General features: G+C 45.4%; 1 protein-coding gene across 5 annotated transcripts in view; it reads right to left on the bottom strand.

Moving 5' to 3' along the window:
* Adamtsl1 (ADAMTS like 1) overlaps positions 1-24,365 on the bottom strand; it is a 376,592-nt gene that overhangs the window by 33,301 nt on the left and 318,926 nt on the right. For all 5 annotated transcript variants that reach the window (XM_075945016.1, XM_075945018.1, XM_075945014.1 and 2 more), the window contains 2 exons: positions 15,111-15,290; positions 11,599-11,733 (listed from right to left, as the gene is read on the bottom strand). In XM_075945016.1, the coding sequence (XP_075801131.1) occupies positions 11,599-11,733; positions 15,111-15,290 (315 nt within the window). The remainder of the gene's footprint in view (positions 1-11,598; positions 11,734-15,110; positions 15,291-24,365) is intronic.

Below are 24,365 nucleotides of genomic sequence, written 5' to 3'. Positions count from 1 at the left end.
TTTTTCTCTCTGCAGTTGTACCATCATCAGGATGATTTCGGTGTCCTTAGCATAAGCGCTTCACTCTAACCTGTGACGCCCGAATCTTCATTATAGCTCCTGAATTAACTGTGCTGAGCCAGCCTCTGAGCCATGGACCTGGGCAAAGATCCGAAAGGCCAGTAAGGTTTGTTAGAGTCGAGAATGAGATTATAGGGCAGGAACTAAGAGGCTGTGCAGTCTTTGTTGTGCATCGAGAAGTGCCATGGTCACCTTCTGTGCCTACATTCCTTTTTCTGGGCTCAGGAAGCTGGCAGGACAACAGACACAGACTCGCACTGATTTATCTGTCTTGATACCACTTCAAAGACTCACACTGCACACAGTGGTTCCTGCCAGGGTCCAGAAGGGCCTCAAATGAATTTTTGGTCTTATCTCCTTGGAAACAAAATGTACAGGGAGCCCATTATTTCTGAGCTGCCTGGCCAAGACAGAAATAAGGAATTTCATAATTACAATGGATTTTCACATAAAAGCCTTCTTGGTAGAATGACTTTGGGGTTGACCTGTCTTTCATATACCTTTCAGAAACAAGGCGTTGAAAGGGAAGGTAAAAGAATTTGAACTGTTATGTAGATGTAGATGTATTACAAGATTTTATTTCGCAGTTCAGCTACTGTAATCATCCTTTGTTCCCCTGTGGCCCGATCTACCTCCTAGGATTTGCTCTCATAGACTATCCCAGGTGAGGAATAACCATAGATATTCAGGAGAATTCCTTTGTGTGGGTGTGTGTTTTTCAAGACAGGGCTTCTCTATTTAACAGCCTTGGCTGTCCTGGAACTCCCTTTGTAGACCAGGCTGACCTAGAACTCACAGAGATCTGCCTGCTTCTGCCTCCTAAGTGCTGGGATTAAAAGCTGAAATACACCATGTATTCCTTGCCGGGGATTTTAATGAAGCCAAAATATTATTCTGGTTATTCCCTTTGCCTTCTTTGTACACACACAGGGGAGAGGCTTTTTAAGCAGGCCTCTGTTGTTGAGGCTCAGCAGAGTTGGACACCCAATCTGTACACTCTAGAGAGGCAGAGACAGCACAGTCTTCCTGGCACAACAGACATTTGTGGGATTGAGCCATATTTTTAGGTTTTGGTCATTATATTTTGCATATTCCATACACTCTTCCTGATACCTCTTTCTCAACTACCTGGTTACTTACAGTGTTGTCTGCAAAGTACCTCTTTGAAATAAAAATAGTTAAGTTAAACCACAACTTCAGTACTTCTAAATAATACACTTTAAACTCCATGGTCCTTAATATGTGAGGAGGCTTCCAGGATTCTACCCTTGCAGGTCCAGTGATGGACAGAGGATGAAGTTGCGGAGTGTGTGTGCGGTGAGATGATGTCCACTTACCCATGAGCTGTAAAGGAGCATAGGGAAGGTGGAAGCTGGGCAGTGTTTCTCCTGCTGTACAGCAGACAGAAGCTTACTGTGTAAGAGGGGAAACTCACCCAATTTCTACAATATTAGCCAAATCCCCATCTCTAAACTCTGTCTAAACAGCACATGTAAAGGTAGAGCAGGGAGACCCTGCTCCCCTCTCCCCAGGGGCGTAAGGTGAACTTCATTGGTGATCAGATTCGGCTGAGTTTTACTTCCACGAACATCAATTATTTACACACACAAAGAGGAATCAAGGCTCTAGACTCCAGAGGCCAGTATGGGACTTAAAAGGAGAAAGTGTTCCTGGCTTTATTTGCATCTTCATGGCTCTCCAGGAGGGCCGTGTGTGGCTCCAGTGCCCACCTGTGCTTTCTTGGCATGTCTAGTTCTATAGATCCTTCTTGATGTCACGTAGCTCCCATTTCTTCACAAAGTCTTCTCAGATACCACTCTCCAGGGCAGACTGCATCATATTTCCCCAAGGTCCCTTATAGAGAAAAACACCTCTCTATTCCAGTGTGAGGCAAGGAATGAGAAGAAACTATTTTTAGCTAGAAGAGCATCATAAGTGGTCTAGAACCAGAGTTCTGCTCTTTCCTTAGAGTCCTAGGGGCCCTACTTTGTGGTCATTCCTCTGAGATGGAGGTTATTTCCCCATGTACTAGGAGGAAAGGAAGCCTCAGAAAGGCTATGTAACTGGAAAAAAAGAACTAGTCACATTTGCTTTACCCTTTTGGCTGAGTAGTGGCCCAGACCTCTTGACTAATTTACCTGAGATAAGCTGCAACTCTTAAAGAGAAGTTGACTAAAAAGTAAGTGTAGTTAACAAGCAAACAGGTAAAGACATAAGAGCAGGTGTAAGATGTGTAAGTTAATGGAAAGGTAGGTTGACGGAGGCCCGACTCTACCGTGCTCTTTATCCCTGCCCCTAGGACATGGCCACCAAGTTTCTTGACTTTAAGACTCTTAACCCTCCCCCCTCTGCTACTTCCAGAAGGGAAGGGCTGGGGCAAGAGCAGTCCACTGGTGACCTACAGGAGTGGGCAGATACCATGTGCAGAGACAATACTGTAACGGTTCAAATACTGTATTTACAGAGACAGGAGGGCTGGCAGGATTTGCCCAAGGCTATTCTGCTGTCAGTGGGTAGTGGAGCCTTGCTTGCAGGTTCCACAGCCTGCTCTGATCACGTGCTAAGCTCTGACAGGCATGGGAAAGGCCCCATTCGGCAGCATGGGCACTAGAGGATAGAAGAGAAGAGGTCTTCCCTAGAGGACTGAGCCTCTGTCTTTTATTATTAATTTTCAGAGCAGCTGTTTAAGCCTCCTGTCTCCTTCTATTACACTGTTCTCTCATCAGCAATACTGGGCAGCTCTTTCTATGTAAGAGGATCCTTCATGTCAGGGGCACACCTATGTGATCCCACCCAGAAGGTACCACACTTGGACCTGCTAATAAGGCACCCATCTTCTGAGCTACTTCTTCACATCTGAGATAGCCACCAGCATCTGTCCCTAAACACCTTAGGACGCCTTTGTAGCAACCGAAGTGCTATGGGGTAAAAGCAAACTCCTGCTAGCTTTCACTTTTGTACGGAGCACCAACCTAGGCGCGCTGCACTTCACCCACAGGAGAACCAGTTCTGCGGGCTGGGCTATGCACCAACGAGGAGCCAGATGCTGGGGATTTGGAAACAGGTTTTCTAACTGATTGGCCTTTTCCTCTGCAGAGCTGGCTGAGAACCGAGGCAGGAGGGTCTGTCTCTCCTTCCACAGATTATAACAAGCCCTGGCCACAATCCTGCCTTTCTTGTCTATGGTCTGCCTCTGGGCTCTTCAGCCACTGTAAAACTGCCGCTCCAGCACCGCACAGACACAGAGGGGCCACAGAACACTACGGGGTGTTTTCAAGAGCCATTTCAGGGTGAGGAAGGATTTATTAGGGCAAGTGTGGAGGTCCTCACTTTCCCAGGACTTTCAGTACCTGTCTATTTTGGGGACAGCAGGCTCATTCACATCGTCCCTGTTGGGTATGCTAGGGAGGGCACTGGCTTGGGAATTCTGTCTTGGTGCCAAGAAAGGGCAGGGGCAAGTGTGAGTGAATTTTCTCAGGTCCCCATTTCCTGATTATCTAGACTCCTAAAATAAGTCCATGCGTGGATGTTTGCTATGGCCTGGAATGGTGGCAAGTGGGGACATTCACTGCCTTGCTCTCTCTATAAGTGTCACTTATGCTCGGGTGTCTTTATATTTATGGATGTCTACTCCAGCCCAAAGAACTGCTGTACTTTTTCCCATGGCTTCCCCATAAATACTTATTGAAAAAGGAAAAAAATATTTTATTTTACACGATATATGTGGTTGAGCATCATGTAGTCCCTATGGGCATCTCTACTCCAGTTCAGATTTTGCCTTAAGAAAAAAGATAAAAGTAAATAAACATAGGCTGTGAACAGCCACACGACACTGGCCTTTCTTCATCATAGCAAAGCATATTCTCCTTGTGGGCAACATTAAAGACAAAGCACGTTATCCCTGTGCCATGAAATCTCAGCCTCTCCGTATGAACGAGGAAACAGATGCCAACTGCTCTTTGAAGAGAGTCAGGGCAAACGGATTCTTGCCCGAGCTTTCCTCGTCAAGGATGCTGCTCCTGCCCTCCAGGTTGCCTTGCCCTTCCTCTGCATCACTTTCCCTGACCCCTCTGGGGTGGGTCCCCATTGTGAATGGATTTCTACCTAACCTTTGGCCTTTGGGACTTGTTGTTCTCACAGCTATCTTTGGAGAGGAAGCAGTGATGATCTTCGTCTTCCAGAGGATCATGATGAAAACTGGTTTCCCAACAGATGTGGCCTAGGCCCCTCACTGATGTCATATTGTGCATTTTCTCGGAAAGGGCGTTAGGAAGCGCCTGACACAGCCTATGTCAGGAGAATCAGGAAGTGCGCTTTTAAGGGAGAGGGTGGAGGTGCGTGGGACGGATGGAAAAGCTGCAGTTAGAACAGAACTGGGGGATGGAAGTGACTCAAGAGGACTCCGACGTCAACGCCTTGCTACCAACCCCTGTCGGAAACTGCTAGAGAATGGTTATGCAGCTCTTTTTCTCCCTAGGGACTGGGAGCAAGCTGGGAGGCATGATGCAGACCTGAAATGCCTCTAGCAATTCTCAATTCCTATCAGTGACTTAGAGCAGAGTTGGCAAACTGGAGCTTTGATCCTTGCTTTGGAAAAGACAGTTTCACTATTATGGGACATAACTATACCCAGTAGGTAGTACAATTACTCTATAATTGCAAAGCAGAGCAGGCACAACAGCTGCAGGTACAACACACAGTGCCTAAAACAGCTCCTATTTATTTCCTTACAGGAAAAGTTTGCCCAGCCTTGGTATAGAGCAGGTACTCAGGGGGTGAGTGGAGAGTGACCACTTCAGGCTGGGGCACTGAAAAGAAACTTCATAGAGGGATGAACTAAGTCGCAAAGACCTATTGGACTTAGTTCAAGGTCAAGAGAGGGTCTTTTAGGCAAAGAAGTCACAGAAAACTCAAGACAATGGTAATGACCAGGGAGAAATTTGACAGGATTGAATTTTTGTATGAGACAAAACCAGGATGGAAGGACACCTGCAGTTAGGTTGGAACAGCAAAGAAGCTGTATGCTAAGACAGACTCTCCTAAGTGATGGCACATTCCATTTCCTACTCTAAGCACGCAGTAGGGAATGGGGAAGGAAGTGACTGGAAATTCATTTGACCCTGAGAATAATTTAAAAGTGCTGATTCTTAGCTCCGCCTCCAGAGACTCTAGCTTAATTGGTCTTCGTTGGAATAGTTTTCAATTTTCCAGGTGGTTCTATCATCCATGGGGGCCCCTCTTCCTAGAGGGAGGAAATGGTTAGGCACGTGCCTGCTGAAGCTTCAGGTCAGGTAGGCTAGCAGGTGCCCGGCACATGTGAGTCAAATTAAATCAGCAATATTAGCTTGTACCAGAGCCAGCTTGATAAGCCTCTGGTTTACTGGAGTCAGCTATACAGCATGCAGTTGGCCACATGGCTTCCAATAAAAGAAACCACTTCTGCCTGCCTTTGCCTTGTCCTGGAAAAGCTCACGATGCTCAATGCAATATCGAGACGGTTTATAAATTGGACATTTATAGATTCTTCTCTGTTGTTTTAATGTGACCATTTACAAGGCCTTACAAAATTTGCCCTCTGCCTTCTTGCCTCTCTGGTTGGCTCCCAACCCCCATAACGTCTCTTCTATGTGTAACTCCACGCCAGCCACTCTGGCCTCTTTGTTGTTCCTGGAGCTGGGGATGCCCGCAGCATCCCTCCCAGCAGACATGCGCAGTGCTCACGGGCCATGCTCTAAGACGTCCTCTCCTGGCTCCCTGACTGTAGCCGGCAACCTCCCTCCCACATGCTAAACTCTTTTTCTAATGTACCCTTCTCCTTTGGGGGGTTTCTACACGAACACCGTGGAGCTCCGTCTGTAGACTCCAGCTCTTGTATGGGTCTTGTATGCTCCAGGCTTGGATCACCATCGGTGAGACATTGTTTACATCAGTGGCCCAGTTTTAACTCTGATAGAGAAAGAAACCTTCTAGGAGGAGATTATGGGTCACCACTGCTCTCAACAGAGGTTCCAGGCCACCTGAGCTTTGCAGTTCTCAGCTCAACATGCTCAACATGAACGTTCAGAAACTGCAGGCATGTGCAGGTAGTCAGTGTGGAAACACAACTGTCTGAGCACAGCCTGTGGGCCCTGACCCATCAGAAAGAACGGTGCATGGACTCTGTTTGATGCCACTGCACCACAGAGCGTGCCAGTGTTGCTGTGGTCCGGGCAGGGACATGTGTGGGCGGGGCACTTGCGGGCGGGGCATGGGCTGGAGCCCTGCAGGGGAGATGGGCTGAGAGCACAGATGAACTAGTCACTGGCTCTCCCAGCTCATTGTAAAATCATCGGGCTTGAGAAAATGGCTCCTGTGGGACCTGGTCACATGCCTTTAGCAGGGATGCTTCTGAGGTCGGTGGAGTTCAGTTTGTTCACTCACAAAGGAGAGAATGGCCTTAGAGGAGTGGTTCTCAACCTGTGGGTCACGACCCTTTCATAGGCCAAATGACCCTCTCACAGGGCTCCCCTAAAACCACCTGAAAACACAGATATTTACATTATGATCCATAATAGTAAAATCATAGTTATGATGTGGCGACAAAAGTAATTTTATAATTGGGGGTCATCACAACATGAATTAACAACATGTGTTAAAGGGTTGTAGCATTAAGAAGGTTGAAAACCATTGCCCTAGAGAGTAGGTGGCCAAACCATGAGAGCCAATTCTGATACTCCTACTTAGGCTGTGAGTCTAAATAAAATATACTGGGGAGGGGGTATACTCAACTTCTCCCTTCCTCCGTCCCTCCGTCCCTCCGTCCCTCCGTCCGTCCCTCCCTCCCTCCCTCTCTCTTTTGTGTGTGTGTGTGTGTGTGTGTAAGCCAGAGGATAGCATTGGATCCATTTCTCAGAATCTATCTTATTTCTGAGGAGTCTTAGCAAATGAAGCTGAGCTCACTGATTTGGCAACATCAGCTAGCCAGCAAGCCCCACAGACCCAGCTGTCTCTCACCGACCCACACAGATGCATGCCAGTGCACTGAACTTTTTAGATGGATGCTGGGTATCCAGACTCAGGTCCTCATGGTTCCGCAACATGTACTTTACTGTCCGAGCTAATTCTACAACCCTGAACTATTTCTCATAAGCCACACACAGCAGTGTATTTTGTTGCTGGAGTCACCTGGGGAAAACCCAGGGATTGCTTATAGAACTAGTTCTCCTCTTTCCTAACTTCATTTGTTCTGCTTTTCAGGGTCTTAGACCTTAGGAAGAATGCCTAACTCAGTGCCAGGGCACAGCGAGAGTGGAAAGGGTGTGACTGTGAAGCGGTATTTGTGATTCCCATCACAGACCTCAGCATTATTGTCAGCAATGAGGAGGCACCAGGTCAGTGGCAGATGCTTCTTGCACAGGGGCAGATGGAGACTACCTGAGGTGCAGGGAGCACATGGCCTGTGTGCTAAGTATTCAGCTCCACTCTGATGGAGATGCTGCTGAAGACAACACACAGGCCACTGAATGGATGTAGCTTAATACAGTGACAATTACAAAATGAATAGTTTTTGGAACTCTGCAATGAGCCCCCCTCAAATATATTTCAGACTTTGGGTCACATAAAGGTTTCTTACCACACATCTAAAAATAATACAAACCCAAGATCTCAATAGTGAAAAGACTAAAAAGAGCACACAATCCAACAGAGACTTAATTCAATAAAACAGAGCATCTTTTGCCAATACATTCATGAAAAATACAATTATAGATAAGATTTAGAGACATAGAAAGATGTTTGTTGGATATCACCAAGTGTTTAAAACCATAAAGCCAGTGTGAAGAATATATATAACTTTAGATAGAATATATAAAGGCTCTACACTGATGTTTAAGACAAAAGGATTAGCACAGATTACCCCAGGGTTGAGTTATTAGGTAATTTTTCTTTCGTCTTTTTGATTTGATTTCTACTTATCCTATAGGTGATCTCCACTGCTATGATAATTAAGACCCCAGCAAATGCCATTTGAGAACAATCAAAGATCCTACTCTATCAGTGAATACAATGGACTTTGGCAGTCCTTCTAAAACCATTTCTAAGTTATAAAACAGTTGAGATGCCTTGGGAGGGGCTGCAATATTTCTGGTCTGAAAATGGAGCCTGTAGGCTACTGCTTTAGGGCTGGGCCAAAGGTGGCAATGGCACAGACTGGCTCTGCCATCTAGAGAAACTGGCATACCCCTGAGGTCCCTGCAGGAAGTACGACTACCATCAAGCTGCAAAGAAGTAGTGTTTGTGTTGACCAGGGCAGTGGATCAGGAAGGCCGAATCCCCTGAGCAGCACAGACTCTAGGACCAGTTCCCACACCTCACCCACAGGGTCAAGAGTGAAGAGCAGCAAGGAACTTGCTTGAGTCCTAAATCCCACTTTACGCTCATGGAAAGTGAGGCTAATAGGACTGACTCAGGTGCTATTCCATCAGCTGCAGCTGGGCCTGAAGTGAAATCAAAGCCACTGGGTCTTATAACTACACCGGCCATTTCTGGAAATAGATTCCTGTGGAATCTCAACACTCAAGTCTCAGTGAGCAAGAGCTAGCTCTGAGACATAGCTTCTCCTTCTTCCCTTCCTCTAGGGAAACAGGAGAATTAAAGTCCAGGAACCACTGTTCCAGTGCCACTGAACCACGTGGTACCACAGTACATGATTAGGTTATAGGCAGTCCCATACACCAAGAACTACTTGAGTCTAACCACTGGCTGGCTACAATTGGGTTGTCAAACGGCTTTCATCCACAGACTCAAGTGGTCAGGCTTGGATAGTCATGAGTTCCCAGGCAATGCCTGTACTGAGCGACAAAAGGCACCATAATCAGGGATGCTTTGGTGTGGGAGGAGTGCTTAATGGCACGTTACCCTTGAAATAAGATCAATCATTCAGAGTACTAGATGGATTCATCTTGAATATTTCTTTTACTACATCATCCTCTTGTAAACAAAAGCTAGGAGCTAGGCAGGTGGCTCAGTGGTTAATCATGATCGCCTCTCTTGCAGAGTTTGATTCTCAGCATCCATGGCAGGATTACAACTTTCTATACTTCCAGCTCCCAGGGCTCTGGCCACACTCATGTGCATATACAAACAACCACACACACAATACAAAAATTAAAAACCTCCAAGTATTCATCCTCACACCCTATCACAGCCCAGAGTTCAAGATGCTCCTCAATTTACTCCTTACTGTTTTAATTTCTTAGGAATGCAGCACAAAACTGCCTTCCTGGATTGTTTTTTGTAACAGAGGGCCCAGGCAGAGGAGCCAGGGTCGGAAACCTGTCCAATTGGGAACAAATGGATGAACAAATAGCAGGGGAAGCTCGAGATGGACAGAGGCCATCATTATTGTGGAGTTGAACTCTGGCTGAGCTTTGCTTATCTTGCGGATTTTATTCCAGTCTGGCTGCTCATCACTAGCCGCAAAACAAAGGAGCTGTACGGTTCTTCTAGAAGGATCCCTAATAAACACCTTGCACATTTTCCCCCTCAGGATTCATGACACCATTTCCTTCTATCTTTTTCTAAACCCCAAGTGCCCACTCTCCCACATTCTGCCTATTTGAATCACACCCATTCTTTAGCACACGTTTCTACAGCATTGGAGACTCTGGTCTGTGGAAACCTAGTTCTCAGAGTCCTGACATTTGACACAATTTCCAAATCCTAATTTATCTCCACAGTTGCACACAGCGCTCCCTTAGGTCTACAGTGCTGTGACGGCACTGGTTTTTGCCCAGGCAGTTACACTCAGGGACTCTATGAACACTGGCTCACTGTCTCCTTCAAATGGAGCAGTCTGGATCTGGGGGTAGGCTGGAATAGTCAGGTGTCTTAATTGTTAGATTTAAACCCAGTCTAAGGTAACAAAGCATCAGAAACCAGCAGTGGAATGCAGCAGCAAGCACAGTAAATCCTTATTGCCCGTGGCTAAAATGAGACACAAATAACCACGGCTATCGCAGGAAGGTATGAGTCAATGAACCTGTCCTGCATGTGGAGTGGTACCTGAGTGACTGGAAAGACTTACTCAGCTCGAAGATCAGCAGTTACTATGCCCTTTGGAAGGTATTGTGCTGTAAATAACAGGGGGATAGCAAGGAGTCTAAAACAAAGATGCTTGCAAAGCACATACTGAATCTGGAGTAAGTTCATCCTCGGCAAGCGCCAAGGAACTGAACTTTAGAGCTGTGTGAGCTTCCCATCAGTGGGCTGTGGAAAAACACAATGCCAAACTTTTCAGGTATTTAGAAACGTAGTGGGAACCAAGGGCCGCTTGTGAATTGAATCAATGTCTCACCTTCTACCGAGGAGAGAGAAGACAGAAGCGTTTTCATCTGCTGATAAGGTATAATGGCTCCTCATTAATTTCAGATGATAATGGAAATGGAAGGACAACTTTCTGCACTCTGATTCTAAGCTCACTAAGGCCCTTGGCCTCCCTGATAAGCAGTTACCAGTGTGACGTGGGAGAACAGAGGCACTTTAAACTTGGAGCCAAGAGAGTAATTCTAGCTACTGTTATCAACATTCAGGGAGATATACTATAAAGAATTTCTCTATTTTGTGGGCTTAAAAATAAAAGTGGTTAATCACTTTGATTTTTCTTCCTAACCAGCCTTAAGCCCTAGGCCCATAATACTATCAAGAGAATGGCATGCAGATTTTCCACATCTTCCCTGTTCTCTCCCTCCCTCCCTCTTTTTTTTTCCTGGATTTTCAAGATAGGGGTTCCCTGTAGCTTTGGAGCCTGTCCTGGAACTAGCTCTTGTAACCCAGGTTGGCCTCGAACTCACAGAGATCCACCTGCCTCTGCCTCCCGAGCGCTGCAATTAAAAGGCATGCGCCACCACCACCGGGCCCCTGTTCTCTTACATGCATAACCCTGTACTTTCCGTGCCTCAGGCCATGATTCCAGAGTGAGGAGCCCGGAACTCAGAGGCAGAGAAAAGACTGCTACTGGATGGTACCAGTTATATAGGCAATAGCTTGGTTACCCAGTGCTCCAAAACAGGGAGATTTTGCCCCGGGAAGTCTGTCTGGGCTGGCTGTAGACTCTGCATGGGGAGAATTGGTCTAGACAAAATTGCTGGCTTCTAGGGTACTAACACTATAACTTTGTCTTTAAAAGCTCATTCTCGCTGTTTCGAAGTAAAAGGTTAGAGGGCTCATGGTGGGGAGGAGACACAGAAGGGGTTCTTTTCTGCTACCTCCTTCCCAGAGTTCAGTGAGTCCCCCTGAAGGAGAGGGTCTGGGCCGTGGCATCAGCCCAAGAGGGGCCATATTGGAATCCAGACAAACCGGAGTCCAGACTGAGAGCCGCACTCACCTCGTGTGGAAAGTCAGCCAAGTTTCCACTGGTGAGTCTGGATTCTGTAGGCAATTTAGTGATTTCCTGTTGGCCACCCCCCACTGTTGCCCCCCTCCCACCTGCAGGCAGTCACCCATCCATAAATCCTGTCCAGCCCTGGATTTCTGCCCAATGTTTCAGAGGGTTGGACTCACCAAGGAGAGCCGAATTCCCAGGATCCAGGACCAGCTGTGTTCCCACAGGAGACATCAGCACTGAAGGAAGGTTCGGTCCAGTGGCTAAGAGCAAGGCCCTGATGTCTTCCAACTGTGTGGGGACTTGTGGGGGATCTGGGAGAAGACAAATGGGGAATCGGGAGGTGAGAGCATGCCCGCTGTGTTAAAGGAGACAGAGAATAGGCAAGTGCCCCCGTGTGTAAGATAGGCGCGGTTGCGATTGACTTCATTTTTCCTAGAGAGAAGGTACACCTATGAAGGTGAGTCTGAATTTCAAAGTTAATATTTGATGCCTGGAATAACAAGGTCTGTAATCAGAACCAGGCCTGTGACTTTCAGTTCTCATTTTCTACCGCTTCCAAGCACGCCCCCACTGGCTCTTTCTAACGATATAGATAAATTGAAACACGTTACAAAGATGATATTTTTTTAAAGGACAATTTTACCATTTACTATATGCCAAGGTGTGAGATAAATAGTTTTCCACCAATTTTTTACTTAACTCATAAGATCCTTAGGAATGAGGCAATTTGTAACTGTCTCCACAGCTAGAATATTATCCAAGGACTTATTTAAAAGGATTTGTATAAGTGTCTTTTTCAGTGTGAGGCAATCTAGTTGTGAACATTTGCTTTGGGGTGTAATTCTTATGCCCAAGCAGGACCCAGATAAAAAGGGCAGGGAGACGCTATTGTGGGGTGTCATGCTTCTAAGGAGTCAGGGCTGAAGTCTTCAGAGGTAGGTTTGGACAGGCCCCTAATGTGCTTGGCATTGTGGTAGTGTGCATTAGACATGTACGTGAATGTTGATGCTGTCTACTTCAGGAGCAACCCGTTTATCTTTCTGCCTTTGACGAAGACCATCACAGAGAGAAGACAGTGATGAAATGATTAAGAAACATAGGGCACTCAACCATTTTCACAGGGAAAACATGCTGACATTTATGAACCCACAGTTTGAACTGTGGCTGTGCCATTGATTAACGTAGGCTAGTCCTTCGCCTACTGGGCCTTAGCTGCCTCGTTATAAAGGTCTCTTTGAGTAACCAGCCATCGTCAGTGTCTTTATTCCTCTCCTCCTCCTCCTTTATGTATTTATTAAAAGCAAAAAGGGAAGGCTAGTCTCATCTGAGAAACATTTTATTCTCTTTGGGCCAAATGTCAGCCCCTGCTTATGTTTCTGTGGCTTCTATGGCAATTCTTTGTGTGTATGTGTGTGCCTGTTTTACCTTCCCAGGGGAAATGTGAATTCTCCAGTGGGAGACACCTCCTCATTTTCCCCTCAAACTCTACCAGTGTCCACTTAACTTGGGCTCAGAGGTAACACTCAACAAGTATCTGTCGGCTGCCCACATGAATGACCGAAAAAATGAATGCTCATATCATTCCACGTCGTACTTTTAGACTACAGGTTAAGCCACAGGACTTGATGTGAAATTTTTAGTTTGATATACAAAATTTCCCCTTTAAAAACTAAACCATACAGTGGGACCAGGAGCAATCCCTAATGAATGATCTGGCTTTTTGGAGCCCATTTTCTATGAAGAGAAACTTTGCTCAACCTAGACATGACGGGGAGGGCCTTGGTCCTTTCTCAACATGGTGATGTGACAGAATCCATTTACTTACCATGAAAGGCCTTACCCTCTCTGAGGAACAGATAGGGAGGTCGGTGGGGTGAGGGGAAGTTGGGGGGACTGGGAGGAGAGGTGTAACTGGGATTAGCATGTAAAAATAAAAATTATATATATATATATACATACATACATACATATATATATACATATATATATTAAGCCATATTGTCACTGATAAATGTTGACATTTGTTAACTGAACCAAGACTTCTTATAGAGATCTGAACAGTGGTTGTTTTCTCTTGGGAGGTTTGAGTATGATGGGGAAGGTGCCATGCTCCTCAGCCACATTGATGGCCATACTCTATTTGGGATGCAGTAAGAACTGGCTCAGAGAAAATACTTCAATGCTGATGCCACAGTAGCACTCCCAGGCTTCCATCTCTGTTAGCAGAGGAAGCAAGGGAGGGCTACCAGGGAGGAAAACCCCACCAGGGAGTACTGTCACTCAGTGCAACCCCAGAATAGCGGCACAGTTGATGGAACCCAGTGGAAAACAACCGACATCCTCCTTTGCTCTGAGCCAATGTTCTGCGGCTTCCTATGAAGTCTGGAGGTTTACGCAGCCACCAGCAAGATGAAACCACAGCTGGGCCCCTGAAATCTGAGTGGGCAGGGGCGAGGGTTCATCATCAGCTGTGGGTGTGAAAACTGAAGTGTAAAGTTTATTTCCCCCAGAAAAGGGCCACAGTGGACGCTGACGTGCACATATGTGACACCTAATTATTATTTCTCATATTCTGCTTCCCGCTCTTAGAATGACAGCTTTCTCTTGGTGAGAAAGTCAGCATATGGGCTCTAACTATTGCTCTATTTGTAAAGGCTAAGGCTCCATCTAGAAGCTTCTTTTCTATCTCATCTATGCATTCCTGAACCAGTGGAAAGGAAGTAGAGGTGTGTGGGCAATGGGGGATGGAGCTTGTAAGATGTCCAGGCTTTGTCCCTGGGAAACATCGTGGTGGATGGTGGCCCAGGAATTGTTTGTTTGTTTGTTTATTTATTTATTTATTATTTTCAAGACAGGGTTTCTCTGTGTAACAGCTCTGGCTGTCCTGGACCTTGCTCTGTAGACCAGGCTGGCCTCCAACTCACAGAGATCCATCTGCCTCTGCCTCCCGAGTGCTGGGATTAGAGACATGGGCTACCACTGCCTGGCAGGACTGTTCCTATTTGTAAATGTTTATTTTACACAAGGATCTGTGATAGACTTTTTAATAAGGAGTTCTTATGCATGGGACACGCATGTGAAAATTTTATGCAGACTTAAAACTATTAGGAGATGGATGAAAAATTTTTACACATATAAATTCTATTTTTTCCAAGACAAGATTCCTTTGTGTTGGAACTCATTCTATAGACCAGGCTGTACTCAAACTCGTAGAGATCTACCTGTCCTCTGCCTCTCAAGTACTCAAACCACCACCACCTGGCTACATACAAGAAATTTTTAATGCATGTTTTTCATTTGCTCTTCAAAGAAAAACCTAGCATGGGCTTAAAAGTAATTTTCTTTGCCAGCTCCATCTGACAAACCTTGTTCCCCAGCAATGTGGGCAATCCTCAAGTGTCAGATTTCTCATAGACCTCAGGATCTAAGATTCAGCAAGGAGAGTAACTTGTTGAGTTATCTAATGCCAGAAAGGTTAACCAACGAGGTGGAGCCAGGTTTCACACTCAGCTCTGGCAGGTCCCAAATTCTGTGTTTTCTGTTTGAAGGGCGGTTATGGGAGGAGGGAATAAAGGGGCATTGGGCCTATTTTATGTTCTTAATTCAGTAAGGGGGAGAAAGGAGCTGAAGGGTTGGTCAGCATTCCCCCCAGTACACATGGTTTTGAGTTTTGTTTTTTTTTTTTTACCTAGAATCAGGAGCTGTGTCCCCTCTGTCTGTTCTCCGTGAAGATTGGCTGCCCTGCAGGAATATAGGCCCTGGTCAGAGAAGGCCACATTTGTGAGCAGCAAGGAGCCCTCATGCAGATGGTGGGAGGAGCCCAGTTTGCTTTTATTTCTGAACCAAGTGACTTCAGCTTCAGGCACACCTATGGAGACAAAAATATGCTTCTATCAGACAAATGGCAGGTGAATCCAGGATGTTGAGAGCCTCTGGCCATGCCACCCGGCTCTGCAGGAAGCATCTGCCTGGGCGTCTTCTGCTGTCCTTCAGCCAAACCAAATATCACACCTTGGGCTTCTTCTTGTCTCTAGAACTTTTTAAGACTTCTAAGAGATGAAGCAGGAAGGGGGAGGCCAGTTAAAGGAGGAGGGAACAGTAGCAGCTGGTAAATGACTCTTGCCAAGTGAAAAGAACATCCAACTTCTCTGGAGAAAACATCCTAAAATGGAAAAACTAAATGTATATACCTCATGAAAATGAAAATTCTACAACTGAGCCCAACCGTGCTCAGTAAGAAAAGCCACATATAGGTATATTACACTGTCTGATTTCATGTCTGTAAAAATCTGGTGACATTATACACATGGGAAGTCTCACCAATATGCCTGCTTAGCAAGACCTAAGCAGGGACCACACCAATAGACACGATAGGGTGGAAAGGGGAATTTCATGGAGCCTCAACCCCAGACAAAGAACTACAGGTCGCCAAGGAATGCTGAGAGCAGGAGAAATAGTCTTCCCCAGGAAAGAGCCCCCAAACTGCTTTCCTATACTAAGTGGCTAGCCTAGAAGTCATATACATACAAGTAACATTGAATGGCCTGAGAAGGCTATATTTTTATGTTTAGAAATGTATATACACATATGTATACATACACACACACACACACACACACACATATAGTGACAAATAAAGACATGGAGGCCATAAATTTGAGAGAGAGTAGCAGAGTGGTGGAAGATAGGAAGATAAGTGGGGGAGGCACGCGGGAAGGATTGGAGGGAAGAGAAGGAAGAGAGAACTTATGTAACTATTTTAATTAAAGCAAAACCAGGAAACCAAGTAGCATTAACATAGGCTGTTTGTAGGCAGGGGGATGAGTGGTTCCTCTGAGGAGTGCAATGAATACAGGGGGTGGTGACAGAGAGAGAACCAAAAGCTGGGTCTTTGGCAATGTCAGTGCTTGACCTGGACTGTGGGGTGTTCACTTGGCTGATGCATCCACTTTTCTATATAGGCATTATATTAAAAGTAAAGCCAAGATATTTAATATATGTTTGACCCAGACAAATGAAAGCTGCTGGGTCCTTATTAGACTTGACATTACATAGAAACATGCTTATGCCGGGTGGTGGTGGTGCACACCTTTAATCCCAGCACTCGGGAGGCAGAGGCAGGTGGATCTCTGTGAGTTCAAGGCCAGCCTGGTCTACAAGAGCTAGTTCCAGGACAGGAACCAAAAACTACGGAGAAACCCTGTCTTGAAAATCAAAACTAACTAAATAAATAAATAGAAACATGCTTATATATTTTTTAAGCTGCCATGGTTTAGATTTAAGAGAAAGGTTATGTGTATGCATACCAGTGCAGGTGCCTATGGAAGGGGCAGGGCAGAGGCATCAAATCTGCTGGAGTAACAGGCAGTTTGTGAGCTCCCTGATGTGGGTACTGAGAACCTAACTCATGTTGTCTGTGAGAGCAGTATACAGTCTTAACCGCTGGGCCATCTTTCCAGCTTCTAGCATTTGGGTTTTGAGTGTGCTCACAAGTCTCATGTTTCCAGGGCATAGTTTTCTGGTTGGCACCACTGGAAAGTGGTAGATCTTCTAAGAAGTGGGGCCTAGTAGATGGCTGTTGTGGGGTACCTGTGAGGAGAATCATGGAACCCCAGGCCCCTCTGTATTCATTTGCTTCCTGGCTTCAAAGCGTTTTGTTTTACTCCTCTATACATCTATCCTGTGATCTATTATGTAACTACGGAATCAGCCTCAAAGCAACAAGCCAACTGACAATAGACTGAAGCTTCCAGAACCTCGAGTCAACAGACACTCTCTCCTTATAAGCTGGTATCTTGAGTGTGTTGTTATAATGTCAGAAAGGTGACCAAGACAATGGGTATCTTCTCAAAACTAGAGAACACAAAATGGTGATATCAGGAGCAGAGTAGGAAATGGACCAAAGGAGAGGACTTTGCTCTTCCACAATCCATTCTTATATTTTTGTCTGTGAGAGTCAGGGAGATTGTGTATGAGATGTGCGCCTATCCTTGGAAGTCAGATTCTGTACTCTAGGTACAATCTGGGCTCCTTGGGGGAGATTCCTTGAAGTTGGCATTCAGGTAAGCAGTCTATAGTCTGTGACAAGAGTTCCCAGATGGCCTTCTGAAGAGGCTCCATAAGAGGACAGGCTCCAAGGGAGCTGGGAGACTAAAGTTGGGAGTGCTGACTCCCAGGCTTGCAGGCAACAGAAACTTCATCTCTTATACCATCCAGCCAGCTGCCAAGTCCAGTTTGCTCATAGAGCTCTGCAGCAAGCATGCAAGTAATGTTTAGAATGTCAAATACTGGAAAGTGGGGTCAATGCCAAGAAAAGCCAAAGACCTAGACTCTCAGTCTAATGATTTCCCAGAGCAGGGTTGTATTTTGTCCTTGGGACAAGGCAGCGTTGTCCTGAATAGACAGTTTACGACTAGGGGTCCAATTTCTCCAAAGAGTTGTGTGCACTTACTACTATTTGTCTTAACATTGCTCAGGAACAGAAGAGTTAATGGGAGGAGATGCAGACTTGGATTCTGAAGCCTTGTCATCCCAGGGAGAGACATACTCTGATTCAGCTCAAATGATACAAGCTTTGGGCACACCAGAAAGAGGCAGACAGCATCTCTAGACACACCTTGAGAACAGACACAGGTGAGAGGTAGAAGAGCCGAGTTTTCATTGTAGCGCCACTAGGGAGAGCAAGCGCATCGTCATGTTTGCCCGTGCCAGCCAGGCCTTTGAACCCCGAGCTCGAAGTTTCACATTAGAAAAAAAAAATTATTGGAAAGTCTCTGAAAGTGGTTGAAGAAAAAAAAAAATTCTAGTCATCTCTCTCTCAAAAACATAGAGAAAATGGGGTCTTAGAAATCATTTCTGTGAGGGCTCTCCCCTCCTGCATCAAATCGCTTCCCTGTAGCACTTGGGAGATTCAAAATTTCCTGTTTTCTGTATTAGTCCCTGCCTCGTGACCCATGGAATCAGGCTTCTCTGTGAGGGCAAGATCGGGCATACTCTGGAAGGGGTGATTTCTCTGGTGAGATCAGGGCTTCATGGGAGCAATGGAACTGTTTAGGATAGCGACAGGGGGACGTTCACCTCCAGTCCCTACAATATTCCCAAGAAGAGGATGCTATGGAAACCCTTCTCTGGTCTGTTAGCAGCAACCTTCTTCAGACTCTCTCTCAAAGAGACCTGAACTGTGAGTTTGTCAGTGGATTACTGCTGCTGCCACAGTTTGGGGATTTCTTGTTTGGAACTAGGAGCCTTAGGGTAGAGAATGACTCTGTAAAGATGTCTGAAATGACAACCAGCCCTTCTATGACTAGTTTTGACAAGATAAACAAAGAATACAGAAGGGAGAAAAACAAGCAAGATCCTAGAGAGATAGCACCCCCCCCCACTTCTCTCTCATTAGCCATTTAGACATGCCAACAAATACCTTGGAAAGATAGCAGACACACTAGCCTAAACCCAATGTTTAGAATACCCTGACAACTGGGTGTGCAATGAGCCGTGCAAAAATAGTCCACAGGCATCACTAAAAATAATAGCAATTAAGCATTTACTATAAGCCAAACACTGCAGAGATGTAAACACTTATTTTTCATAATGATCTCAAAAGGGCAGGTACTGTTATCAATTCTATTACACAGAGGAGAAAAGTGGGTCTCAACGAGATAAAGAAATCTGGGGAGATTGCTCCATGACTTAAATGCTTGCATAGTTTAAAAACTGGAGCTGGGATCCCCAACACCTGTGTAAATGGCAGGGGAGGTGTGGCAGCCTGCCTGTAATCCCAGAGCTTAGGAAGTGGAGATGGGATCTTTGGAGTAAGCAAGCTAGCTGCACTAGTCAAGTGTTCGGGCTCCAGGTTTAGGGAGAGACCCTACCTCAATATATATAGCAAAGACTGAGGAATCCACCCAGAATCAGCTTCTGGCTTCCTAAGATATAGCCACACATGTGTACATGCATCTCCACACAAGGACATACCATAAAAACATACACATAAAATAAAAGAACTCTTCCTATCATCACGTTAGTTTGGGTCCTTGATGACACAGGAGCAGAATAGCTGGTCCCTGGGTCAGTCAGTAACCTACCAATCTCAGGGTGGAGATCAAAGTGGAGACAGCTTCAGTGTCAGGAATCCCTTCCTCAACAAGTACACACCACAGCCTGCTGTCCCACCAGACTGCCTCTCTGAGGGCATTTAAAGTGCCTTGCTATGATTTCTATACCGCTTGCCTTTTAAATATAATCATATTGTATTTTTTTTGGTGGCCATTGCAGCACCAGAACTGTTGTGAGGAGGGGCCTTCTAGAAGCTGCGTGAGTTGTCTGTTGCTGGATGGTTCAGCCACGTTGTGGAAACATTCTCCCCCTCCATCTGCTATGACTGAGAGACTGGGCTGAGAAATGGCAGAAAACACACTCGGCAACAAAGCTCAGCCCGGGGCTTTACTGCTGCCGATCAATCTCTGCGCAGGCTCCACACCGGATTCCTGGGTATTATTTGTGTCTACAAAGGGGACGCTAACTAATCTGTGTCTGCTTTATCCCCTTGTGGCATTTCTTAACAGCAACACAGTGTTCTCCATGTTGCTGAGAAGGATCAATAAATGGGTCTAGTCAGAATGGCTGGTAATGGCATCCGATTATAAGGATTAGTGCCTTTAATCTGCCCTGAGCTGCCAGGAAGCATGATGCTATAATATCCCTTTCTTCTTTAATATCCCAGACAGGATATTCTTGCTAACTGGACCATTTGTTATACTTGGAGGGCGGCTTTCACCATGGCAGCTTGTCAGCACCTTGAGGTGGGGCATCCAACGGTGTACTTTTACATGATCTGTTCTGGAAGTTTCTTAGGGTGTGTGTGTGGAGGGATTGGCTTGGTGCAAGAAAGGAGAATGGATACAGTAATTCAAATGTCCGCTTTGGCGACTAGTCTAAGGAGCCACAGCAGTCCAGACAAGAGGCTTTCAACTTCCTTTTTGTATTCCTCTTCATGATCAGTGGCAGGCACTAGTAGTGATTCCCCAAGCCTTTTTATTTTTTTTCACATGTGCTGCAGGAGGGTATTTTTCAGTATCTTTCATAGTTGGAAGTGACCATGGACTAAGGCTCTTTCGTTGTGGCCCTCAGGAGCCTTCCCAGCTAGCCCTTGTTCTGTTCACAGGATAGAGAGCATCCCAGGGAGACCTCAGGATTTCAACCGAATGAAGGCCCCAGCACCCCATGACCCTGAGTGATATAGTGAGGGCAGAGGCCTTCCAGCTGAACACTGAATTCTTAAGAGTCCTGATAATCGATTGTATCTGATCCATTATACATCGGGGGATACTAGGATTTACTCTATGCTAGGATCCAGCCAACCCTAACTGCTACACTCCATTCATGTCCACACTACCAATCCTGCGTCACCAAACCCTTCAGAAGCATCCCTTGCTCTTAGATTAAAATCCTATAGTATGATCTATGAGCACCGGTGAGATCTAGCTCCTGTCTCCTTCTTACTTCTTAGCCTCATGCACTTTCTTTATCTCTGCCACTGCCAACCATATCTCACAGCCCAGCCAGAGTTCACTTTGTCAAACGTGGCATGCTCTTTCTGCCCCAGGCCATTTGTGCAGTATTTCCTCCATTGCTCTTTCCCTCAGTTCTGAACTCTTACCACATAGGGAACGCTCCTAAGAATGGAAGAGTAGGCTGGATCGCTTTTAAAGAAAAATCTCCATCATACTCAGTGCTTGGTGTTTTTAATGCGAAGGGCTGGGAAGAATGTGTGAGGCGCATTTTACAAGTTGAGAGCACATGTGTGAGAAAAGCTCGCTAATGAGAAACTGCTAATGGCTCAAACATGCGAGGATGTCAAGCAGTCTAGGTAATACGTGAGATGTTCTTTAAATAGACTTTTATACATCCTTTCAATCAGGCTCAGGATAGACAAATGTTAATGAGGGGGTGGAAAGGGAAGAGGAGGGAACAGTGATAAAGGAACTGTGCTAAGGTGTCCATCACAGGGAAGAACTCTGAGCACATAATCTTATTTTTCTCTATTTCCTGACATGTCAAAACCACCCTGCTCTTCTAGACTAAGGAAATGATGACGATCCCTATGTTGTGTGCTATATTATTATGTGTTTCCTAACCTCTCTTCTCCCCAGATGGGGAACTTCATGTGTCTAACCATCTGTGTCCTTGGCTTAGGAGCTCTCTGATCTAACCTTGATTAGATGGTCAGGAAGATACTGTCCATGAGTGATACAAATGAACTCAAAAGACAGTCCTTCCTCCAGCAGCCTTTAGGGAGGTCACTACCCTGCCTTTTAGAAGGACTTGCATTATTGCCAGTCTAGTGTATCGCCAGTCCCCGATGATGTTACTACGGCAACAGAAGGGCACTGAGCCCCGATTAGAGACACAATGGAGAGGATGAGGAGTGGGAGAGGGACAGAGGAGCCATCAAAGCAGCAGATGAAAGCAGTTCCCGAGCCATGTCACACTTCTCAGTGTTTCCAGAACACTGGTTAGAGACGCAATGAGGTTCAGGTCCCTATCCAACCAGTTCATTATAACAAATTTGGGATTTCCCTCAACTAATTTGAATACATATATAACCTAACAACAAGCATAAATAATGCCTGAGTTACAAAGAAAGATTTAAGTTTTGATCAGGATTAATATACATGGTTCTGTGGGTAAAAACAAAACAAAAATCTGTAATGTTTCAGTGAGACCAGTTAGCCACTGAGCTCCAGGGATCGGTAGCCAAATGCAGAGCTTAAGGGTTAGAGATTCCACCTCAACAATTAAGGAGGAGAGTGGTGAAGATGTCAGTGTTTGGATGGCTTCCACACATACATGTTCCTCCCTGCAACAAACCCCAACCCAATTCCGACCATAACCTCATAGTTAGGCAAAGGTCATTAAGTGAACTTCTGTATGAGGTCCAGGGGACCAGTTCTTGGTTGCCACATACAGTGAACCAAAACATTGTTTTCGTGTCCAAGGTTCCCCCACATTCTTCCTGATTTGGCACCTGGCTTTCAAGACATCTTTCTATGATGTCATCAACCTTCCTAATACCTCGACTGTTTAATACAGTTCCCTGCATTGTGGTAACCCCAACCATAAAATTATTTTTGCTGCTATTTCATAACTGTAATTTTGCTACTGTTATGAATTGTAAATATCTGATCTGCAGATGATCTTGGGCAACCCTTGGGAAAAGGTTGTTTCACTGCCAAATGGACTGTAACCCACTGGTTGAAAACCATTGGTCTAATTTTTTGTTTTGTTGTCTCTTCCCCTGCTGGTCTTCCTTCTTACCAACTCCAATGCTAGGCAGAGGCTCTGTCCTCTCTCTGATGCCAATGCTCACAGTGATCAGGTGAGGAGTGCCTGTCTACAGAAACACCAGCCTGAGTGCTGGTGGAAGGGGTCCCTGCCAAGACTTCTCCCCTATCGTGTGGCACAGACATGAAAGGTCTTGGGTCTAGGATTCCAACTTGATTTCTATATACATTGCAACCAAGGTATATGCATTTTTAACAACAGGGTATTGCCAAATAGTTCCAGTGGGCAACCGGGGAGAAAGGCAAGAGTCTGTCTAGTTTGGGGGCTTCTGGAGTGTCCCTGATCAACTCATAAAGAGAAGTCTTTAAGCTGACCCTGGGGTTTTTGTTTAGGAACTCTGGACTTTCCGGCACAGCATCATTCAGAATGCTCCCCTGTAACTCTCTCCCTCTCAACTTACAGTTTTAAATTGGCTCACACAGCAGTAAGTTTCCATATAATCTCATGTTCGTTCAATCCTCCCCTCTTCCTCTGCCTCCACAATCCCTGCTTAAGTTCTCTATCCCTCGCTTTACATTGTCTGTACTCTGCTATTCCATCTACTTTAAGATATTGCTCACTCCAATGCCCCCTCCCTAACGGCTTTACTTCTACGGGTACTCCAGGTACCAGATCTAAAGACCCATACATGAGAGAGAACATATGGTGTTTATCTATTTGAGTATGGGTTATCTTGCTCCATATAATCTTTCTAGCTCCACTCATTTGCCTGAAAATTTCCTACTTTCCTTTTTCTTTACAGCTGCATAAAATTCTATTGTGTCTATGCGCCATATTTTTGTTATCCATTGGCTCATGAGTATCCAGCCTTGTTTCATTTTCTTGCTATTTGAAGAAAATGGCAATGAAATGCTTGAGCAAATATCTCTGTAGTAAGACATTGAATCCTTTGGGAATATGCCCAGGAGTGGTTTAGCTCAGTCAACTAGTAGTAGATCTACTTCTAGTACCTTTTGAGGAAATTCCATACTGATTTTTACAGTGACTATACAAATTTAAGATCCAAAAAAAAAAAAAAACCCAAAACAATGACCAACAGTTCCTCTTTCCCCATGTCTTCGCTAGCATTTGTCATCGTTACTTTCTTGATGGTAGCCGTTCTGACGGGAAGAAGTTGAAATCCCAAAGTAGTTTTAATTTGACAGTTAATGATGTGGGTCACCTCCAAGGTGTTTATTAGACATCTGTGTTTGTTTTGAGAACTCTGTTCAGAACTATGGTCCACTTTTTGATTGAGTTTGTTTCCTTACTGTTTCATTTTATGTGCTCTTTGAATAATCTGGTATTAACTCTCTAAGGGAGACAGAGCTGGCCAGGATTTTCTCCCATTCGGTGGGCTGCCTCTTCACTTGACTGAAGGTCTGCTTTGCTGTCCCGAAGCTTTTTAGTGTCATGAGATCCATTTCTCAGTTGTTGGTCTTAGCTCCTCTTCGGTGGTACTGGAAAATCCTTCTATATGCTGAAGTGTACCCCCCATTTTCTCCTCTAGCAGTTTCAGGGCATCAGGTCTTACATTGAGGTCCTTGATCTATTTGGAGTTGAGGTTTGTGCAGTGGGTTAGGAAAAGGATCTAGTTTCATTCTTCTGTATGTTGCTAGTC

Source organism: Microtus pennsylvanicus, chromosome 13 (genome assembly GCF_037038515.1).
Source record: "Microtus pennsylvanicus isolate mMicPen1 chromosome 13, mMicPen1.hap1, whole genome shotgun sequence".
In the NCBI taxonomy this organism is placed as follows: domain Eukaryota; kingdom Metazoa; phylum Chordata; class Mammalia; order Rodentia; family Cricetidae; genus Microtus; species Microtus pennsylvanicus.
This window is presented reverse-complemented; position numbering and strand designations above follow the sequence as displayed.